At 50.5% G+C, this 22,961-nt stretch overlaps 1 protein-coding gene across 4 annotated transcripts in view; it reads left to right on the top strand.

Annotated features, from left to right (window-relative positions):
* Window positions 1–22,961, top strand: part of PAX2 (paired box 2) — a 79,729-nt gene that overhangs the window by 32,509 nt on the left and 24,259 nt on the right. For 2 of the 4 annotated variants that reach the window (XM_081548336.1, XM_081548347.1), the window contains exons 5-6: window positions 440–559; window positions 6,069–6,137. In XM_081548336.1, the coding sequence (XP_081404462.1) occupies window positions 440–559; window positions 6,069–6,137 (189 nt within the window). The remainder of the gene's footprint in view (window positions 1–439; window positions 560–6,068; window positions 6,138–22,961) is intronic. The other 2 variants (XM_081548358.1, XM_081548368.1) reach the window with 1 other exon arrangement.

The following is a 22,961-nucleotide window of genomic DNA, read 5'->3' as shown; positions in this document are numbered from 1 at the left end:
GACTCTGCCTAGGAGACTCGAAACAATGGGCTAGGACTTGTTTAAATGGATTTGCCCAGCCCCAGGGATCTGGGGATGAGCTGTGCAAGAAGGCATCCTAGGAGCTGTGCTCTCTGAGGACCCCTGAACCACTTTCTAGGTTGAGTCTGCTTTGCTGTTTCCATCCATCCTCAAGAGTGGGTTCAACCTATTATGAGTGAAATTTCCGGATCTTCAGAGAAGGCCTGGGTTGACTGGTCCCCACTAAGCCCAGGGTGGACAGCAGTGAAGAGCCTGAATTGTATGCCGCAGCTTGTTCCCCCTTAAATCTCAGAGAAAGGAAACTATGGGCTCCCCATCCCGCCTCATTCCCTCTGCCTCTCTCTGCCCCCAGCCTTGGGGCTTTGGCCTGCAATCACAACCACTATCCTGATGGCATTTCCTCCTTCCTCCCATCCAGTTCCCAGTACGGCCTCCCCTCCTGTTTCCAGCGCCTCCAATGATCCAGTGGGATCCTACTCCATCAATGGGATCCTGGGGATCCCTCGCTCCAATGGCGAGAAGAGGAAACGTGATGAAGGTAGGGAGGAGGGAAGAGGCTTGGCTTCCCCTGTGCATGCTTTGTCCTTGGACTCAGAGCTCCGGTTTCGGCCCGGCTTTGCAGCTGCTCTGCTGTGGGATCACTTTTAGTAGCAAAGCCCAGGTCCCTCCACTACCCTGCTGGCTCCTGGAGAGAGGGAGGCAGGCTGCTGGTGGGGCCGTCAGCTTCACCATCTGCTCAGCAGCCCCAACTGCTTCACCTTCCTCTGGGTTCACCCCAAACATCCCTGTGGGATGCCAGGAGGAAAAGCAGGAACCATGGACCATGGGAAGGTTTTGGAGGTTAGGGGACAGCTGGTTTCTGACCTGGGGATGAAAAGCTAAGCTGACTTGTCCTCCCCTGATGTCAACTCATCAGGAAATAGGGGAGTGATGTCACGTGCCGCTGACCCTACTGCCCTTTTTCTGTAACACGTTGACCCTGTGCCCATTCAAACCACTAGGGGAGCTGGGCATGGGCCCTCTCTGCTCTTTGCTATGGGAGAAGACACCCCCAAGGCTCCTCTCTGGCCCGTCCCCTCATTCCCTGTAATTTCTTGGGGGCAGCTAGCTGTTGGGCAGGGAGTTATAGAGTGAGAGGGATGAAGAGAAGGAGAAGCAGGGAAAGAAAATCAGAGAAGAGAGTGGTGGTGATGAGCTTGGGAGAAAGTGTTTTTCAAATGTTGTGACACTAAGGGTCCCTTGGTGACCATCTGGTTCTCTTTTGATGCATGAGGCCAGGGCGCAGGGCTGGCAGGCCCAGACAAAGGGAGACACCAGTGTCTGGAGCCTGCTTCCTGCCCTGATCTTACCGTCCCTGCTGTGGAGGCAGTAACTTCCTGGTCTAGAGAGGGTGTACTTTTAAGGGTATCTCCCATGAAATAGAACCCTCTAAATATGAACATAGCTGGGGGACCATATATCCCATTCATCCAGACAGTCCCAATTTATGCCTTTGTCTCTGCATCTTGGCCAGTCAGCATCTCCTTTTTCTCTCAAAAATGTCCTATTTGGAAAATAAATCTTGCGGTCATCCCAAGCACAGACAAGCCCTTGATTGGGACAGCTCTTGAGGGTGAGGAACAGAGAAAAGAGACAAAGCTGAGATTCCCTAGGCCCAGGCTGAGGGAAAAGAGAGTGTGAGAGCCCTGGACTCCAGCAGAAAGGGACAGCGTGTAGGAGAGGCCTGGGTCTGGCAAGACAGTGATGACCCGGGTCTGGCCTCCTTCCAGAAGCCCTAATGGCCTCGTTTCACAGGAAAACAGCTTGTCTGGCTCTATTTCTCCTTCTTCCAAAATATCCAAACACATTTGGCTGCCACGGCCTTTGCCACTCACTAAATTTCATTGTGGTTGTTTTGGCAATAGCCACTGATGGGCAGGGGGCGGCTGTGTGAAAGGGCCTGCGTCTCAGTTCTCCCCGGGGGTTCCCCATACTCAGGCCTTCGCCAAGCTCCCCAGCACCCTGAGTAGTCTGGAAGATTCTGCCTCAGGCCCTGAGGATTTCTCCTTTAAACCCCTAGCACTTGTGAGACAACCAGGGGGCTGAGGGAGGCCACAGGACCCCCTTTGGACTCCTCCCCACTGGTCTGAAGTTGGAGTCAAGCATGTCCACTGCTTCCTGGACTCCTGTGAGTCAAGGAAGGAGGCTGGAGATAGAGAAGCACTGGCCTGAGGCTGTGGCCACTGCAGGTTGGCAGAACAGAGTGCTCTCCTCTCTGGGCAATTGATCACATTCATTGTTTCAAGTCAATTCAATTCAGTGAACCTTTTCTGGGCATCACTCATAAGAAAGGCTTGATGCTCTAGGTTCCCAGAGCAGAACAAGATATGATTCTTGTCCTTAAGGAGCTTATAGTCTAGTGGGGCGTATAAAACACATGAGCCCAGAGAGCAGAAAGGCCCATCAGATATCTGGATATCTGTGTTGTGATGGAGGTCTGGGCTGCAGGCCGTGGGAACTCAGAGAGAGAAAGGAGGGGTGCTCTCTCAGGAGGGGCCTGAGGGATGGACGAGGGGCACGGTTCAAAGACAATGGTAGTTGAAATTCTATGGGACAGACTGAGCCTTGTGGCCAGAAGGTACTGTGCGGAAAAAACAGGGGTGCTTTGGCTGGGATGAAAGGGCCTGAGGGGAAGTCGTGGAGGTAGGGCTAAGTGGAGGGGTTAGGGGTATAGGAGAGCAGGCCAAGATGGGACTTTTGCCTGCAGACATGAGAAGCCACCAAAATTGTCTAATCAAGAAGGGCACAAGAGCAGGGCTGGGTTTGGGGAGGCCCTCCTCTAGCATGGTGGTAGCGATGACAGTGGGTAGACACCTCAGGAAGCAGGTGAATTATAGGTGAGAGGTAATGGCAGTCTCTAAATTTACTCTTACTGCATAAATACTTACCCCGAGGCCTAGCTCAGTGGCAAGAAGGATCAGAGACCCTGCTTCTCTTTTGGGGAGGTGGGGAGGTTCTTTTGCCTTGACTCACCCCTCCTTCTGACCAACCCCAGGCCAGATGGAGCTGTCCTTTCCCTCATGGAGGCCAGAGCCTATGAGGAAAGCCAGTTCTCCCTGACCACCCCGTGCCAAAACACACACACACACCACACCACACACACACCACACCACACATGATCCATGCACTTGATCCATCGGACCAGGTGGGAAGGGAGAGGACAGGAAAGGCAGACCCTCCACAGTCCACCCCCTCCCCCGCTCTGGGCACCTCCAAGCAGCCAGCCCCAGTTTGCATTAGGGAGCAGCTCAGATGATTAAGAACAGGGGAGATAATTAAGTGTCAAGATGATGTAGCCCAACTCTGCAGTCAGGCCAAGGTAGCACAGCGGCTGGCAGGCCGGGCGCAGGAGGCAGCCTCGGGCACGGGCCGCACAGACACCCAGGTGTGTCCTTCAGCTCCCAGGCTGCCGGCACTGCAGGCAAAAGAGAGAGCTGGCCCAGGGATCTGAGGCGGGCTGGGATGGGAACAAGGGTGCACATCAAGGCACTAGACCTTGAGGGAGTAGAGGGGCAGGTCTCCTACTGGAGGACCCTGTGCCCCTGCCAGGCCAGCTTGATTTTGGCCCCATACATGGGGGACATCTCCCTGGCAGTGTCATAGCCCAGGGGCCAGCTCTAAGCATCTCTGTCCTCAAGGAAGCCACTCCTGCTCCTGCCTATGGGTACAGTGCGGCCTGTTCTTTAGCTCTAACAATGTCACGGTGGTGGGCTTTAGCGAGGACAATTGCTGCGGCGTGTGCTGGCATTATTGGAGACAATCTCAGCAGTAGTTATTGGTGTTCACAGTGATAATACCCAGAGCATTATTGGCATTGGCACTCAGAATATGGACAGCGTTATTAGTATCTGCAGCAATCAGATCTGTGGGGACATTAGTAAAGGACCGATCAGCTGTGACTCTGGGGAAAAAGAAAACCAACAGTGACTGTGAGCCTGCTTGAGACCCCCTCTCATGCCCTGGCCTTTGGAAGAATGAAAAAATCTCCAGACTTTTCCTTTGAGAAAGGCGCTAGTCAAGAAGCTTTGACCCTTCACCCTCCCCCCAAGAGTCCAGAAGACCCTGGAATGAGACAGATAGACAGACCAAGGATAGAGGGGGAAGTTATGTCATAAAGCAGCTGGCAGACAGGCTGTCTATCAGTCTGAGAAGGTAGATCCTCATTCAGTACCCTCCTGAAATCTGTCCCTCTTCTTGGCTCTAATTGTGGGTAGGTATGTTAGAGTCCTTTTTAGGGACACTGCATCACCGAACGTTGCATGAGCTGGCTGATGTGACTGCAGGATAGGGACTCTTGTATTTTTTCAGGATCAAAGTCCTTTGCCTTCACTCAGTTGCTTTTGGCCATGGTTTAAAGCACTGCCATCCATCAGTGGTGTTGAAGCCTAGAACAATTACATAACTTGTCCAAAAATCCAAATGAAGTCATATGGTGTAAGTCTTTAGATCTGTGTGAGGGGAGGTGTGTTGGTATCATCCTTTGATGCGTGGGATTGCAGGGGGCCGTGATTCTGCCTTCCATTAATTAGGTGCACGATGAATTGTGCAGTTGAGTGATGCCAAGGCAGTGAAGTTGTACGTTTGCAGGCAGGGCAGGTTGCATGGCTGCAAACAGCCAAGCCCTGTCACTGCGTTTAATAGCTCCCTTCTGCTTTGGCTGAAGCCATAACTGTGAGAAGCGATTTCCTTAGTTTCCCTCCTTGAAGTCCCTCGTGTGTTGCTGGGGTTTGACTTGGAACAGATGAGGGGATTACGGTGTAGGAAGGAGCAGCTCCTGCCCCATCTAGGATCCCAGGCTTCAAGCAAGAGAAGGCTGCAAAGGCCCCCATGCAGAAGGAGGATTCGGTGGAGAGGCCAGCAGGCAGTCCCGGGCTGCTGGACTGGGCAGTGTGACTCAGTGGGGAAGAAGGTGCATCTGGGTTTGCATCGTAGTGCCTTGGGCAAGCCTCTTAACCTTCATCAGCTCAGTCTTCTCCTCTGTAAAATGAAGATAGTGACGGCACTGACTTCACGGGGACCATGGAGAGGACTACACGAGATCACGGACATGGAGCTGAGCCAACTCCATCTTCGAAGATGGCTCACTGTGTGTCTGGGGAGGAAGGCGTCATTGGCAGGTTTATGTTTCAAGGGGAGATGAAATTGTATCAGAAGGAAACTTTGTGGGTACCAGCACCCTCATCTTGGTGTGGTTCCTTTTAAACAGAGCAGCCTAGGGAAGCTGATGCTGGATAAGCCGACCTGGATGAGACCAGGGCAGCCAAGGAAAGATGTCAGCCTCCCTGTGTAACTGGGAGGACCTTTGTCCATCTCTGTTTTCACATTTGCTCTGTGGCCATCCGCTTGGGCCACATGTCATCTCTTATTAGCCTCCACAGGTGTTTCAGATGTGTGTAAATAAACCCAGGACTTCCTCTTCTCCAACATGGAGTCATCCCTCTCTCCATCCATTGCTGTGTATTTCTGCCCCCACGTACACATTTATTTATTTACCTTGGCAAATGTGTGTTTGATTTGTGGACACATAGGTGCTTTCTCACATGGTTTATGCAAATGTAGGTATTGTGTGTTTTCTACCTTTCTGATACCTTTGGGTGAAAGGGGACATGGAATGCCATGCATTGGGCAGGCACACAGTTTTCTGGGTAGTGCATACAGGCGGAAAGATGATCAAATGTGAGCAGGTGCACAACCGTGTCCCCGTCACCAGCACCAGGGGGTGGGGAGAGTCCTGAGCCAGGCCTGGGTGTGTTCAGGCTGTCTGGTCTCGAGACACAGATGTGCATGTAGAGTTTTGCCCAAAGGCCAATGTCAGCATTACCCTGCTGGCAAAAGGATGGTCTGTCCTGGTCCTGCCTCCAGGGGACCTGGGCCCCACCACAAGGGAGACTGAGTTTGGGGACCCTCACAGAGGAGCCTGGTCTCCCTGTCTCTGGATTTACCTCTGGTCTTCGACCTGCCTGCCTTTCGTGATCTCTCAGTGTCTGTCTGTCTCTTATTTGCTCTAGTCAAGGTATACACTGATCCTGCCCACATTAGAGGAGGTGGAGGTTTGCATCTGGTCTGGACTTTAAGAGGTATGGGGGCCAGAGGGAACATGGTGCAGGGGCCAGGGGAGAGAGCTGGGGAGGCGGTTAGAGACTCTTCAGTGAGTGAGTTCCTAAGGGTCAGAGAGCAGACTAGGAGGAGGTGGCTCAGGCTTCCACTGGAAACTACAAGGCTAACGGAGTCTCAGAGCCTGGCTCACTTCCGCCTTGGGCCCTGCTGGACTCGGGGGCTGAGGCCCTGGTGGCCTGGAGGGTCAGGCCCTCAGTGGATGGGGGACTTTTTCCAGCCCTTGGAAAAACAAAGAGCAGATCGGGTAGTAAAACAAAAGCAAAGGAGACCTGGAAGCACCTGACAGCCCTAATTCATCACGGCCCAAGTTTTTTCCTGTGTTCCCATTATATTTGTTTGTAAAAGTGGAAATCAATTTTGAAGGTAATTTTCTGGAAAGAATGGAAGGGAGGTGGGAGGGCCGGATAAGGCAGAGATGGTAAAAGGAAAAATTTAGGCCAGGCACAGCCCAGGGGCAGCTCTTGGCAAGGTGAAAGAAAATTGCATATTCAATCTCCATCCATGAATCTCCCTCACTGCTGCCCGCCTCCTGCTTGAAAACAATGAAGGCTTTTTCCCAACGCTGGGCAGGGCCTCGGTATCAGCCTCACTTTAACTTCAGGGTCATTAATTCCCTGATTATTGAAGGAGAAGAGATGGTTGCAGCATCGTCAATTCCAAAGGCACACCCCCCCGCCATGTGATCAGGGCCTGGGCCTGGGTGGGGTGGGGTGGGGGCGGTGAGCCAGGGTGAGGTGAGGTGTTGTTTCAGAAGAGCACAGGGGTGGGAGGGAGGAAGTGGGGAGCCAACTGGACTGGGGGGGGGCAGGAAGCCAGGAGGAGGGGAGAAGAAGGCAGTCATTACTGCATACCTCTGTTGTGTTGTTATTGCAAATTAAAAGTAGCATGTTCCACTCCGCAGCTATCTTTGGGGAGGGAGGGGCACTGAGGGAGGTGGGGGATCTTATCATTGCTTCTTCAGCAGACCAGCCGTGGTGTCACCGTGTGAGGTGACATTTGAATTTACAATTCCGCTGAGAAAAGCCATTAATTCACAAATTAACATTTCTCCCTCTCCCTCTCTCTTTAACACTCTCTCCCTCTCTCACATGGATGTGCAAGCAATTGAAAAGACAAAGGAAATAGCCTTAAGGAAGAGACTTTACTGCTAGTCTGTCTGTGCTGAGATTGCTCCCCCTGCTTCCAGATAGATAAACCAATTACCTGAGCCGCTCTGCTCCTGGCCGCCCGCGATCACCTCTTTTGTAGGCTGCCTCCATGGCTGGATTACCCTCGGTGTATCTCATTAATGTAAACCAGGCATGGCCTGGTCACCCGGCTCCCTTCCCCGCTGTCTTTCTGGAGGGGCAGTGGGAGGAGTACTGGTGTCAGAAAAGGCAGACGAGGAGGACCCCAGGAGAGAGGAGAGACTGGCCCTGGCCAGCTGCCAGGCTCTGGTTCTTTGGGTGTCCATGGCCTGGACCTGCAGTCCTGTTGAGGGGGTCAGCATGTGAGTTCTCCGTGGCAGGTTTGCATGGGTGGAAGTTTAGAGGCAGAGGCAGGAGCCAATTCTCTGGGGCCCACAGGGCCGGTTCTCTCTGACCTTTTGGTCCAGAGGCCAAGGGCTGGCGAAAGCAGAGAGGGATCTGAGCGCTCCCTTCATGAGAAGATCTTAGGGACATTTTCCTGAGTCCGCAGAGCTGGGAGGGCCCAGAAGGCAAGGCAAGGTTGCACTGCTGCTGCTGCTGCTGCTGCTAAGCCGCTTCAGTCGTGTCCGACTCTGTGCGACTCCATAGACGGCAGCCCACCAGGCTCCGCCGTCCCTGGGATTCTCCAGGCAAGAATACTGGAGTGGGTTGCCATTTCCTTCTCCAGGAGGTTGCACTATGTTGGGGTAAACAAAAGGAGGTTGATTCCTTAACCTAAACTCGGTACTTGGGCGCAGTTAACGTCTTTTTGCCACAAAACCCTTAAAATCACAGCCAAACCCAGCCATCCAGCTCCTTCTTAGAGAAGACCCACCTGGGAGCATGGACCCAGGGGTTCTGGGCTCTCAGACCTCTGAAGTGAGCTTACATCATGGGCTGGGCGTGGCAGAGCCTTTTTTGCTTTTCCTCTCCTCCAGGCCCCTCCCAGGCACTGCAGGAAGACAGTAGATTGGCAGAGGGAAGTCAAGCAGAGCTTGAGTTTCTGTAAGGAAAATGCTTCCGTGGATCATTGCTGGAATGATAGGATTTCACACACACTGCCTACTACCTAGCACAGGTCACAGACTCTGACCCCCCAGGAGCCAGGTCCTCTGAAAGTTCAGAAACCAGATCTCCATAGAAGGAATCATCCATCCGGACAAGTACCTAACCTTACCTTGCGTGAACAAAGCTCAGCCTATGTTCATTTTCCAACAAATATTCAAAACCTGGCTGCTGTCCATCCAGCCCAAGAGCGAACTAAGGTTCAAAGGTCAGCATTCATTAAGACACACATGCCCCCCAAAAATCCACTTCTGAACACACATTCATTGTTATGATTATATCTTCCTAGTAACCTGGGAAATTAGACCGTTCATACCTGAGGGGGGAATTTTTCTATCTTAGTTGGATCGCATATTTTAGCTAAACTCTCAGGGTAATGTTGGCTATGAGCCTGTTGAACGCCAACCATGTCATTATACAGAGGTAGGTTTAAAGGTTTTATTAAGACCTTTGCCTTGGGCCCTATGTACACCTGAACATACCTTTTTCAGTAGGGAGGAACCAGGGTTTAGCCATGACTGTGTGTAGCTGACGTAGGTGCGTAAATTTGTACATAAATACCTGCGATTATACCAGCGAATGCAGCTGAGTCATTAACTACCTTAGTTTCCCAGCCAGTTCATGCTGCTGTGGATGAAGAGTTATATTTGGTTGTTTGAGGAAGTATGTTAAGGTTTAGCACAAAAGCGTGTATTGTTTTTGGTAAAGTGCCAAAAAAGTCAGAATGGATGGGTCGACCCCACTCCCCAGGAGAGAATGCACAGACTCCCATTGGAGGGGCTCTGTGCGACCCTCCACCACTGGAAACTGGGGTGGCAGGAGCGCAGTATGGGCACTGGGCAGAGGCCTGGGGTCCTCTCACCCCCATGTCTGTGTATGCACACCCACCTTGTCAGAATGTCTTCACCCCCTTGTCTTCACTTAGCAACTCCCTTCAAGCCCTGCAGGTAGGCATTGTCCTCCTTCCCCCATGGGCAAGGGCACCAAGCAAGAATTCCGCTGCCTCAGCTCTGCCCTTCTCCCTCAGGCGAGGCGATGGAGAGAGGAGCTGGGCGCTGAGGCTGCTCCTCAGGCCCTTCTGCAGGAAGGCTCACCTCCTCCAGGCACCATCTTCTCTGCAGGCCCATGGGCAGATGAGAAGGGCAGGGTCCTAAAGGATCCCTTAGAAAAAGGGTCAGGGAGAAGGCAACCTGGGAGACCCAGCCCTGCTGCCTCCAAGAGGAATGGGTCCCAGTAAACTTCCAACCATGGGTGTCTGCACCAGAGGGGAGCTGGGGCCCAGGGAAGCCTCCCCGCCCCACCTCCACCCTGCCATCACTTGCCTTCCTCAGGGCCCTGGTGGCCAGTAGGGGTCTCCGGGACCCTCCCCATTCTGCCAGGAGGGCTGGGGGAGGGCTAAGAGACCGATCACGAGCCTCAGAGCAGAGTTGCTGCAGAGCCAGTAATTCAAACCATCCTGACCCTTCGGTGAACCCAAACCTGCTGACCTTGACAGCCCCAGACAAGGGAGGCCTCACAGACCTCAACCTGTGTGGAGGCCTCGCCTTCTCTCCCTCCCTTCCTCGGAGCCGGTGGCCCAGCCTTCAGGTGGCTCCTCATTTGGCCGTCCCAGCGAAATGTCAGCATCCCTCCCTCCCTCGGGGTGCTCGCCCACCTGCCTCAAAGCACCCTTTGTGCTCATCTCCACTGGAGACAGGCGTTTGGGCATCTCACAGGATCTCTCTGGGGCTAGACTGAGGCTTTCTCCTTCAGACAGAGCTTTTACACCATGCGTGCCTGTCCTCCTCCTGCCCAGACTTCAGCTTTCTGAGGAGCACTAGCCATATTGTGTGTGTGTGTGTGTGTGTGTGTGTGTGTGGTCTGGGTGCACACAGGGGCAGAGATAAAATGTGATCAAGACAGAGCAGACAAGGGGAGGAAAGAAAAGCTGGAGGAAAGCAGCCCCAGGAACCTGCATTAAAGTAAATGCAGTTTATGAAGTTTATGCTCTCCTCCTGGGGAGAGCTGGAGTCTGTCCAACAGCCTCTCCAAGCCTGCCAGACAGCTCCCAAAGCAGAAAGTGCGGGCAGGAGTGTGAGCAAGCCAGTGACAGAGGGCGAGATGCACGGACTCTCTCTCTCTCCCTCTCTCTCTCTGGCTCTCACAGATCCCTCTCAGCCTCAGCAGACAGCAGAGCCTGCGATGAGGGATGCAGATAAATGTTTGGTAGGAGGGTCCCCAGGAGCTTCCCTGCCCTCTTACCTCCCCACCCCCATCTCCATCACTTGTGCAGTGTGGACCACTGGGGCAACCAGCTTGTGGAAGCAGCTCTGGGAGAAGGGCAGTGTGGGTGATCTTGAGGTCCTGGGAAGAAAAGGGACCAGAAAGTGGTCTCCCAGGAACCTGCCTGTATTTCTGATACTGGCGATCCATTTTTCTTTGGCAACTTGGTCTAGACCAATGCATTACCTTGCGGCTACTGAAGACAGCTCTGAAGGAGAAACTTAAGAAGAATCTCTTAAGGAGAAACAATCAGAGACAGTATTTTTTCTGGGAATTCAAAGGAAATAAATGGTTGACCAGGCAGGCTATGGGAGTGCTCAGAGGGACTTACAAGCAAGGTGGAGTCACTTTCTAGACTCTTCATCATGTGTACAAGCACATGGGTTCATGTGTGTGTTCACTAATAATATGTAAGTAGGCCAGAATCCTTAACTTTAGAGGAAAGGGGAGTGTGAAGAAAAATGACTGGAAAGGGAAATATATAGCAAAGGCCTTAGCTCTGGCTGGGACAAGGTGGAGGGGACAGAGGGCAACCTCCAGTCTCTTGTCCCCATGCTTCCTTGACATGACTGGGCTGAGAATGGGCAAGGGGAGAAGCCTACCTACTCCACCTCCCCCCCACACACACCTCTTCCTGGGAGCTCCATGTCCCTACTCAAGTTCTTCCAGGAGCTGGGACAGAGAAAGACAACAGAGATGGAGTCATCTGAAGGCAGGAAGTCAAGGAGGAGGGGGTACAAGTTAAGGGGAAGGGTGGCTAGAAATCGCTGATTGAGGAGGATGCTCTGGGAAGCCAGGAGACATGAGCCATGGAGCCAGGCAGAAGCTGCCCAGGGATGGCTTTTGCCCTTTCTCTCCTCTTTTCTCCCCTTCTCCCTCCCTTCCCATTTTCATCCCTCCCCTCTTGCCTCCACACATCTTTATTGGTTCCGGTAATAGCGTTGATTTGCATGTCAGGCAAAGCCTTGCTACACACACAAAAAGAAAACCCCAGCCGTGGCGGTGTGGCAGTGTCAGCTCTCGTTGTTGTTCGACAGTGTAAAATTAAATTAATAAAGCCCCCAACACAGGAAAACATAACAGGAAATTAATGGCCTTTACTGTCGCTCTGATGCAGTCATTTGCAACCCTGCTTTCCGCACCAAAGACTTCATAAATGCAAGCAGTTTCTCTAAACAAGCATACTTAGAGTGGCCTGGTATGTAATTTTTCGCCTTGCTTGTGTCCTTTGAGCTAACAAAGCCCCCTTCCCTTCTGGCTCCAGAGAGGTTTCTAACTGATTCTGGCCCCAGCTGGAGCCCAGCCCCAGGCAGAAGGCCCCAGCCCTCCAGAGAGCCCAAACAGGACCAAAGGAAGCCTCAGGTCCCACCCAGACAGAACCCCAGCCAGCCCTCCTTCCCCGCCAGTGGCCAGTGAGCCCAGAGCCCCAGCCTCTGCCCGCCTGCCAGGAGGAAGGCACAGCATATACTCTTGGCCAGGAAAGTTGATCACTCTGGGGAATTCACCCAAATCCACCCAATACTCACCCCTCCTCTTCCTCTCTGCAGCTGTTCTCTCTCCCACTACCTGTTTGCTCCCCTTCCCCTACCTGTCCCTGCTCACCCTCCTGCTTCTTCACATGGTCACACACACCATGCTGGCAGTGTGTTGGCAGTGGGAGCCTGTGCACTTCTTTTGTGCAAACTGGGGGCTAACTTATTCAAAACAGGGAAAGTAACTGTACGGGTATCATTCTCTGGGGTTCTAGGTCTCCTCCATATATCCTTCTTCTCCCTAAATGATCATTCAGTCCATCCCTCTGTCCTCAGGCATATTTCCAATAAACAGTTTCAGAGAACTGAGAGTCCGTGGGATACCGAGAAAGCTTTCACTGACCTCTTTGGGGATCTCTGTGGGTGGAGGTTCCCACTGTGTTGGGATGTATAAGAGAAGCAAATAACCAAGATGTGTACCTCATAGCACTCACTGTCTTTGGAGAGTCAAGGCTTGCCTAGATCAAATGATAAACTGTTAATTCAATGCTGAGCCACGTGGCTGAGCGTTCAGTAGGAATCCAGGCAAGTGGCTAGAAGAGCAGGCAGGAAATGGAACTTGAAGCTGGAAATGGCTGAAATATGGAGAGGCTGTCCCTAGGGCTATCTCCCCCATGGAGGGAGGCCAGTGGCTGGGCTGAGAGTGGTGACAAGGAGGAGTTAGATTCCTAAAGGTCATCTGGTCTTATCTGCCATGCACATAAAACTCTCCGCAGCAGCAGTTCTTCCTGACAGGTCATGGCCCCTGCCTGGACACAGGACCCAGGTGGACAGTTGTCACTGGTAGCAGCACGGCCTTTGTACTGAGTCAGTGTGATGGTGAGGGGAGAGCATGGGACTTGGGATCTCGATGTCGGGATGTGGGCTTCATCTCCACTCCTTAACTTGCTCTGGGGCCTTTGGCTGATTACATAATCTCTCTGCATCTGTTTCCTCATCTTTAAAACAGATAAGAACACTTACCACACAGAATGGAGGCCAAGATCTCCATGCAACAGTCCTTCTCTCTCCCCCTCCTCCCTCCCTTCCATTCATTCCATCTGGTTTAATGAGCGTCTGAAAAGACACTGGACTGAGCCCTGGGTGGATTTCAGTTTCTCACATGGTATGGTCCCTGCGCTTAAGGGAGGTCCTTCACCATCCTGGTTACCCATCTCTGAATTCATTTTTGACCGTTAAAGTCCCTCTTAAATGAACACTGAACCCTAGAGACAGTCTAGCCAAAGCCAAGTGCAGTAGAACCCTTGCCATTGTCCATCTGGAGAGTCTACATCCATAATGTAGCCTAAGATTACATTCGATTTTTTAGCAGCCGTATCAGACTGAAGCTCATATTGAGTTCGTGGTCAACTAAAACCTCGAGATCTTTTTCACATCAATTGCTATCAAGCCAGGTCTACCCCATTCTGCACTTGTGTAATTGATTTTTTAAAAACCTAAACATAGGGCATTCCATTTATCCCTGTTGAATTTCATCTTGTTGGTTTGGGCTCTTAATTTCACCCGAATAAGATCTTAAGGATGTCTTCTATGTCATCATCCAAATAGCTTTTTTTAAGAGTTATTTTCCTTTAAAATAAAGGAGAGCCACAAGGCACACCAGTAGAGCTGTCCCTCCTGGCTGCTTTAGGAAATATTGAGCCCAAAAACCGTCAGTCATTTCGCTGTTCTTCATCTTGTTCATAAAGTTAGAAAGATTCTCTGTGAAATGTTAACATTTGCTATATCTGCAGTGTTTTCTCAGTCAGTTAAAAAAATCCAATATAAGTTGATGAGCAGATTGAATGTCTACTATGGATAAAGCATAACAGGACTGACTTACAAAGGTAAACAGGAAGGACGCTGTACTTGACCTCAAGAACCTTCTAGTCTGGTAGGGAGATAGATAGATGATAGTGCACATCATTATACAAGCAGATTGTGATAGATCCATGATCAAAGTATAAAGTGCTAATGATAAATGTCAAGAAAGAGGGAGTCAGTTGCTTCCCACGAGGGCAATGGAGGAAGTCTTGGTGGGGCTGGCATTTGACCTAAATAATGATAACTAGTTAGGGTGCTACAACCTTCTCTTGGTGAGTGCATGCAGTCTCCATGGTATCACTCTTTTCTAATGCCCACAAATTAACTGCACAATATGCTGTGTGTGCTGTGCTAAGTCGCTTCAGTCATGTCTGACTTCTTGAGACCCTATGGACCATAGCCCACCAGGCTCCTCTGTTCATGGGATTCTCCAGGCGAGAATACTGGGAGAGGGTTGCCGTGACCTCCTCCAGGGAATCTTCCCAACCCAGGGCTTGAACCCGTGACTTTTAGGTCTCCTGCATTGGTAGGCAGGTTCTTTACCACTAGTGCCACCTGGGAAGCCCCTGCATGATAATTTCTTCTAAAGAGTTCCAGACTCTAATAGTAAATGTATTAGAGTGTTGTTTGCATAAGCTTACCTTTCCCCCTTTTTCACTATGGCATTGATCTTGTCACTGTCTTGCCCTTTCGTTGTGACTGCTCAAGGATTATCAACAAAAAATTTAGGATCCTGTCTACCTCACCCCACCACCTTGCCCCACCTGAGGTCCAGATATTTGAGTTATTTGAGCCTGGGAGAGGTAACTCAGTTGAAATGGTTAAGAGTTACCCACCTGGCTCCCACCTGACTGGGCGTCTCCTGCTGGTCCCATTTTGAGGATTCTTTTCTTTGATGGAGAAGAAAGTCAAGCCAGGGGTTGAGAAGTTCTGCCTTCTCTTTCATTTCTTTCAGTATTACCTCTTTTCCTGAGCCCTGAGCCTAAGCCTGCCTTCCTTTTTGTTCTTTCTCCAAACATGGTTGCCAAGGCTCTTTTTGTTGTTTCAGCTTGCTCTGAGCTTTTGTCTTCCTGACAGGCTCCTGCTACTCTCATATCTATCCCTGGTTATGGTCCCCTCCTCCCTCCTGTCCTTTATAAGAAGAAAAAATAACTTGTCTGATACTAAGTGTAATATATGCTCATTGTAAAAATATTCAGAAGATACAGTAACTTTTTAAAAAAATTACCCATAATTGCATCACCAAGAGAAACAACTGTTAGAATTTTGGCATGTTCTTTACAGTCTTTTTGTCTCCTGTGTGTATATAATTCTTATATTATGTATAATTATATATATTACATATATATGTATAATTTTTATCAAAATTGGAATGATACCATATATACAGCTCGCATCTCACTCTTTTCACTTAACATTATATAGGACCATTTTCACATATCATTAAATATTCTTTGAAGACATGATTTTTTTAATGGTTGCATAATCTTCCACTGTTCCATGTACATGTCCTTTTAAAATCTAGGCTCATCATATTTTAAAGCTTATTCGTGTACAGCAACAATGATTTCCCTTAAATGCCCTCTCTTTCCATCCCTCCCCCACTCCCACTCTCTTTACTTTGTCAGGTTGATTATTTGAGCTTGTAGCAGTGGAATTTCATTTTTAGAGCATCCTGTCCTCATGGAATTATATTCTCCTCTAGAATCCCTTGCTGTGGGCTCACACAACCATTCTTTCCCTCAACGCATAGCAGTTTGCTTTCCTCAAGTCAGATTCTGCCCAAGTACTCTTCTTTTGCTACTGTCAGCTCTAGACGTGGTTGCTTTCTTCCCAGATCCCCAGTGCTTCCCTTTTATCAGTTTCCTCTTTCTTGATCAGAATTAAGCAGCCTGGAATACTGAGAAAGGGCATAAGGCTGAGAGCTTTAGTTCCTATCCTAAGGATAACTAGCTGTGTGACATGGGAAAATTACTCAACCTTTCTGAGCCTCTTTTTTTTTTTTAATCTTTAAGAAGCCATCAGATTAAATTATCTCCATGATACTTTCTAGCTATAAAATGTGGTAACACTGAATTCAGAGTAGCAAAGTTCTGTGCTGCTGCTTTTTCCTTCTAAAGGTAAACTGTAAGGCAAGTAAAGAATGAATCAATCTCTGCTTTTGGAATTCTATACTACAAAGCAGCCAACATTCTTTTATCAGCTACTACGTGTCAGGCTCTGGGCTAGATTTACAAAAATGAAAAAGATGGGTCCCTGGCTTTAAAATAGTCACAGTTTAGTGAAGAAAACAAACATAAAAAAAAAAACCAAACTTCAGTACATATGGATTCTAAATTTGACTCTGCAACTTACTGTCTGGAACAAGTGCTTTAGAGCGAGTTACCCAGCCTCGCTAGCTCTGTTTCTCCAGATTATGAGCTCAGCTGCCAGAGGCGTGTCGCCTGGGTTGCTTCTGCCTCCTCCTTCACTAGTTAGCTGTGTAACCTTAGGAAAGTTCCTGAACCTCTGCACTTCCATTTCCTCACCTACAAAATGGAAATAATAATAGAAGCTTCCTGCTTAAGTTCTGGTGAAAATGAAATGAGTTAATATATGTAAACTTCTTAGATGAGTGCCCAATATATAGTAAGCACTTAATGTTAGCTGCTGTTATTGTAAGGATTAAATCATTGGATTATGTTAGGCTTAGTGTCTGGTACCATAATAGGAATTGGATCGATTTTAGTTATTATTATTTCTACAGTAGAGGTTTGGATAGATGTCTGTTGGAATACAGAGAACAGAGAAGTGAATTCTGCTGAGGCAGGAGTTAGCAACCCTCTGGTGTTCATCTGAGGAAACTCAGTCTAGAAAAGCTCGAAAGACTTGGTCAAGGACATATAGCAGGTGAGGGACAAAACTAGAATTTCAGCCCAGGAGATGTTACTCCTAGTCCAGTATGTAAGGACCACAAATGTAGCTCATGTCCCCAGAGACACATGGGTGTAAATTGGCCCAGTAAGACTGAGGTCAGGCAGGCAGGCAGGTAGCCACCCCCTGCCTTCCACCCTGTCCTAAACACATGGAGTGTTGAGAAGCAGAGCTTGGTCACAATTAGCAGGTTTGCCAGGGCTGGAAGGCTGGGCAGAAGCTGGTGTTGCTCAGAGCCAAAGCTTCAGGCCAGGTTTCTAAAGGTTTCTTCATTCTCTCCTCTTGAACTTGGCTTGGGGTGCCTGGCCAGGGCAGCCCCAAGGATTGTCTAGCATTAATATAAGGACGAGAGGCCATGGTTCCGGAATGTCATCCCACCTCCCTGGACAGTGTTTACATCAGCGCCTTCTCCCGCCCCGCCCTTGCAGCCCCTTCCCAGCATGTGGCGCCCTGCTCTCCTGCTTTCTCCTTCCTTTCTGATCTCCTGCCCTTCTCTCCTCACCCCCTCATCCCCTTCCTTTTCCTTCCTCCTTCCCACTCGCCTTTCCATTCTCTGAATCCTCGTTCTTCTCCCAGTCTGGAGAGCAGCCTGTTCCTCAGCATCTCTGACTTCTCTCCCGGCCCTCCATCAGAGGGGAGGCCAGCGCGGCAGCCCAGACCTCTGGTCCTGGCTGCCGTGGGGGTGGGGCCGGGGCTGCACAGGCAGGCTGCCCTGAATGACAAGCGGGGATATTGATCGCGTTCTGAACTCAGCCCAGCCGATAGAAGGTAATTAATGACTCCATTTGCCTCAGTACCGAGGAGAACAATTGAGTTTGAAACTGCAACAACTGGCAGCTGGGGAGACTGGGGGTGGCCTGGGGGTGAACCCCTCGGAGGAAGAAGGTGGTATGAGAGGAGCTAAGGCAGAGGGAAGGGGGTAGAGGTCACCAATCAGAATGGGATGCAGCAAAGAGCCCCCACCTACACCCAGTACCCCTGATCGCTCCTGCTCCCCAAAGACCCTAGAGGCCGAGGTCCATCACTTAGTGTCCCCACTTTCTCCACACTTTCCTCTTTTCTTCCTGTATCACTTTTCTGGGTCATTTTCAGTCTGCAGGTGAAGTAAGGCTTACTTTCCCTGAGCTTGTTTCTTGTTAGCTGTGTGATCACACACGTTTTTTACTCTCCTTCAGCTTATTTCTCTGTTTGTAACATTGGACTAATGGTATCTCTTCTGCAAATGTTCTGTGGGGGATTAGGGATAACGTGTGGAAAGCACCTGGAGCCTGCCTCATACAGAGTTGCTGCTGCTGCTAAGTCACTTGAGTCGTGTCTGACTCTGTGCGACCCCAGAGACAGCCGCCCACCGGGCTCCCCTGTCCCTGGGATTCTCCAGGCAAGAGTACTGGAGTGGGTTGCCATTTCCTTCTCCAAGGCATGAAAGTGAAAAGTGAAAGTGGAGTCGCTCAGTCGTGTCCGACTCCTAGTGACCCCATGGACTGCAGCCTATCAGGCTCCTCCATCCATGGGATTTTCCAAGCAAGAAGACTGGAGTGGGTTGCCATTGACTTCTCCGTCATACAGAGTTAGTGCTCAGTAAATGGCTGCAATGATGATCTTTGACAAGGAAAGTAAATCTGATAGAGTGGAGAGAGCCTTAGGGTCAGACATTCCCGAGTTCAAATCCAGCCTTTGGCTACTTTCTTCTAGTTGGGAGGTGTTGGACAAACAATTTTTGCCTCTCATCTGAAAAAATGAGAATAGTGATAGTAAATACCTCATAAAATTGAATGGATTAATGAGTGTATGTGGAAGCCCTGATGTTGTCAGTTTCCCTGTAGACGGGTAGACACGTGTATTTGGGTTAATTTGAAATTAATATAGTTCTTTGCTATACTTTAAAAGAATTCCTCTCAAATGCATGATTCCTATTTCCTGGGGTTCAGTGGACAGCCCCTGTTCATTCCACATTAACTTTGATGAACCTTGGTGCTTTCTGACCAAGGAAATGGCATTATTTTATTCTGTCTATTACCATCACCCCCACCTACATTGGGAATTCAGGTACAGTGTCAACACACAAGGAAAGCAGAACTCTTGTGTTTTGTCCCTTGTCTCGAGCCCTCATCCCTAATATGTGGTGATCAGTGCCTGCCCTCCTCCCTAAGATTCTGAGACCTCACTGGCCAGCCCTATTCATGGCTGGCCAGCCAGAGGGATCTGGCCTGGGATCAGAGGGGCAGGAGGTAGGGCTGTGCTCTCAGGCAGTCCAGGAATGGATGGGGAGTGACAAGGCTAAGTGAATGAGGAGATAACACCTTTTTTGTTGAGGAGTAAAAGTCATTTTAATTAATGATTCTCGAAGTGGTATGTGCTTCTTGTACAAAGCCTGGATCATATGGAAAAACTTAGATGAGAAGAAAAGCACTTGCTCATGATCAGGGAGTAATCACTGTTACCCTGTGGGTGGCTCTCCTGCCCAAGGTGATCTTTGGTTTTACAATTCTGTTCTTTTGCATGGAGTTCAGGGCCCCACTGCTGGAGCCCTGCTTGTGGGCTGGACCGGCAGATACTGCTACTTGTTGCTGCTCAGGCCACAGCTGTCCTCAGGGACTTTCCGTGTGCCAGGCTCCCTGGTAGAGCCTGGTAGATATGCCCTTGATCTAGCCATTTACCCTCGTTTAACCTGCACTTCAGTTACTATGAACCTTAGTTTCCTCACCAGTAAAAAGTGAAAGTTGCTCAGTCGTGTCCGACTCTTTGTGACTCCATGGACCCCATAGAGTAGCCCGCCAGGCTCCTCCTTCCATGGAATTCTCCAGGCAAGAATGCAGGAGTGGATAGATGGTTCCTTCTCCAGCGGATCTTCCAAACCCAGGTCTCCCGCATTGCAGGCGGATTCTCTACCATCTGAGCCACCAGTAAAAAGGGGATTATAATCCCTAGCTATCTTAGAGAGTAGTCAGGAAGCCCAAATATCATAAAGTCTATGAAAGCTTTCTGTTAACTGCTAGGCAAATATGAAGCGGTCAGAGAAGACAATACAAGCCTTTGTTCCCTTTGAAAGAATAATCTACGTCAAAGTTTTAACTCAGCAGTTTGTTTAATTAATTTATTTATATGCTGCCTCGTTCTGGAAAAGACTTACGGGATCTCACTCTCCTTCAGAGATGCTATGGCTCATGCCAGAGTGAACAAGGCACCTGGAATGGGCTAGTTCTGAGAGTCCTGCTGCCTAGTGGTGTCACCTTGGACTGGTCACCTCCCCTCCCCCACCTCACCGCCCACCCTGCTGGTTTTTATTACCTTAAAATGAGGAGTTTGGACCAAGTGTCCCCTCATCCTTCTTCGTACAGTCTGGACTCAGCAGCTCATAGGCTGTAGCTTCAGTGTAGGGAGAGTGCAAATCAGGAAAGGGGGGGATGCTGGAAGGGACACAGCGTCCTGGATGGGGTCAGGGGCCCCTTAGCTGGATCCCCTGGGTTTGGAACCCGGGCAGCAGAATGAAATGATGTGGAGGGCAGGCTCTGAGTTCAAACAGACCCAAATTCAAATCCCAACTCATTTACCAGCTGCAGTGCCTTGGATAAGCCACTTAACCTCTCTGCCTCGGTTTCCTCTTTTAAAGAATGTTTTTATTTTTGGCTGCGCTGGGTCTTCGTTGCTGCTGCTCACAGGCTTTCTTTGATTGTGGTGTGCGGGCTTCTCGTTGAGGTGGCTTCTCTTGTTGCTGAGCACCAACTCTAGAGTGCAGGCTCAGTAGTTTTGGCTCACAGGCTTAGTCTCCCTGTGGCAAGTGGCATCTTCCTGGACCGGGGATCAAACTCGTGTCCTCTGCATTGGCAGATGGATTCTTAACCACTGGACTACCAGAGAAGTCCCATCCTTACCTTTAAAAGAGGTATCACAGCATCTACCTCACAGGTTGTTGGGAGGATTAGATGGAGGGTTAAAAGAAACAAGTTCTCAGTGCTGTGAGCTGCTAATGGATGGTGGCTGAGCAGGGACAGCAGAACAGGGCTGAACCCTCCACATACTGAGACCAACAAGTGAGGGGTGTCCCCTCGGGGGAGGGGGCAAGGTTACTAAACCTTCAGCAACCACATTTTCCAACCTCAATCTGAGAGTGGGGCCTGAGAGTGGGAAAGGATATTGGAAATCAGAATTGCTCCAGAAAGCCCAGGACATGTGGCATCATACTCCTGCCCTCCTCTTGGAGCTCTGACAAGACTTTGGGCTGGTTTTCCCATCAAGGTGAAGGCTGAGGGCCCACTGTGTCATTTAGGGAGGGACTTCCCTGGAACCAGAAATGAGCAGGTAGACCGACTTTATCCCACACCTTGTGACCAAAGCTGTGGTGTGGGGAATCCAACAGGGCCGTCTCTGGGCCCTGTTCTCAAGCAGCCTCTGCCGGCTGCCTTAGATGGCATCTGCAGCTCCGAGGTCAAGTTTCACTCTTAACTGGGGACACGGTATGCTTTGTTTCTAGGACAGAAGTACTGTAGGTGGGCAGGAAAGTGTTGGTATGAGTAGAAAGGGCCTCTATGGACTGCAGTTGATGCTATTGGAAGTTAACAAGCAGTGGAGCAGGTAAAGAATGTGTGTGAGTCTATGCAGGGGCCTGTTGTGGGCTTCCCACATCCTCTGACACCTGGGGCTGCGTGGGACTTGCCTGACAAGTGACTGGATGTCCTGGGATGCCAAGTCAGCCAGGTGGCTGGTTCAGAGACCTTCTGCCAGAAGTCTGGCTTTTAATGCTACCCAGGAGAGCCTCATTCATTCATTCATTCATTGAGTACCAACTCTGTGCCCAGCGCCATGCCTGGCACTGGAGCTATAGAGATGCACTAGTCATGGTTCCTGCCCATGGGGAGCGCCCAGCCTGGCTCCTTGGCATGACGGATGCTATCTAATTACTTTCCTTCTTGCTCACTCTTCAGCCCGGATCAAGACTTGCTTCTGCCTCTTCCTCTATGTTCGCCCCAGAGAGCTCTCCAGTGTCTGAGCCTGGCAGTGTTTCCTAGCCCAGCCCCACCCTTCCCCTGATGCCACCTCTGAGACTCCACCCTTGGGAAGGCCCACCCGGGCCCTCTTTCTCCATGTCCTGAGGATGCATCCCCACCAGTGGGAGGCACTGGCAACGGCTTCGTGTTCTGTTCCTTTTCAATTCTCTTCTTCCATGGTCTCTGTTCCTCCTCTACTCTCTTCCTCTTTCCTCCTCCGCCCTCTACCCTCCAGCCCCACCCCCACCTGGGTCCTGGGCTGTGCTCCTCATCGGATCCCTGGGCTTCCAGGAAAGCAGAGCCAGCTGGGCTCATTCTTACGGCAAGTGGGCAAATGCCCTCAGCACAGCCTGTGCTTCTCTAGGCCTCTGGTGCAGGAAGCTTCTTCCCTTTCTTCATCTCTTTCTTTCTGCCCTGCCTTTGCCTCTGGCTTTCCTCCTTCCCTGAGCTTCCTCCTCCTTGGACCTCTGAGTCCAGGCCTCCTTGCCTGCCTCCCTTCCCCACCCTTCCTCCTGCCTTCACTCCAGCCTCCCTTCTCTAGCCGAGGGAAGGGTGCCACCCTGGCCTCTGGGGAGAGCCTGTGGGCCCACTGGCTGATCCGGGGGGCACTGCCTCCCTGTCCCCCACCAGTAATGCCACTGCCCTCACCCTGTCCCTGTGACTCTCCACCCTGTTCCCCACAACTTTCTTTGTGCTCTTCTGCCATTCATCACGACCACTGCCTTTCCCACTCCCTATCACCTTCCTTCTCCTTTGGGGGGTCTCCTCAAGCCTTTGGCAGCCTCATGCCTCCATTACCCTGGTTTGCTTTTCTGCCCTTCTGGCACCTTCTGTCTCTTCCCCACCCCACCCCCCTTCCCTCTCCCCTTCTCCCTGTTCCCAGTCTCCCTGCCATCTCTTCCAGGAGCAGCCTTCCTTTCACCTTTCCTTCCTCCCTCCCCTTTTCCGTGGCTGCCTCTGTAACCTGTCTTATCACCAGGGCCTGAGTATACGAAAAAAAATAAATAAATAAAAAGGTCAGTGAGTGGAGGGAGCAGCAATAACCCCTAAAACAGTAC

Source organism: Giraffa tippelskirchi, chromosome 2, assembly GCF_054371585.1.
Source record: "Giraffa tippelskirchi isolate mGirTip1 chromosome 2, T2T-mGirTip1v1.2.pri, whole genome shotgun sequence".
In the NCBI taxonomy this organism is placed as follows: Eukaryota; Metazoa; Chordata; class Mammalia; order Artiodactyla; family Giraffidae; genus Giraffa; species Giraffa tippelskirchi.
The sequence above is the reverse complement of the archived record's forward strand: the minus strand, read 5'-3'. Positions and strand labels throughout refer to the sequence as shown.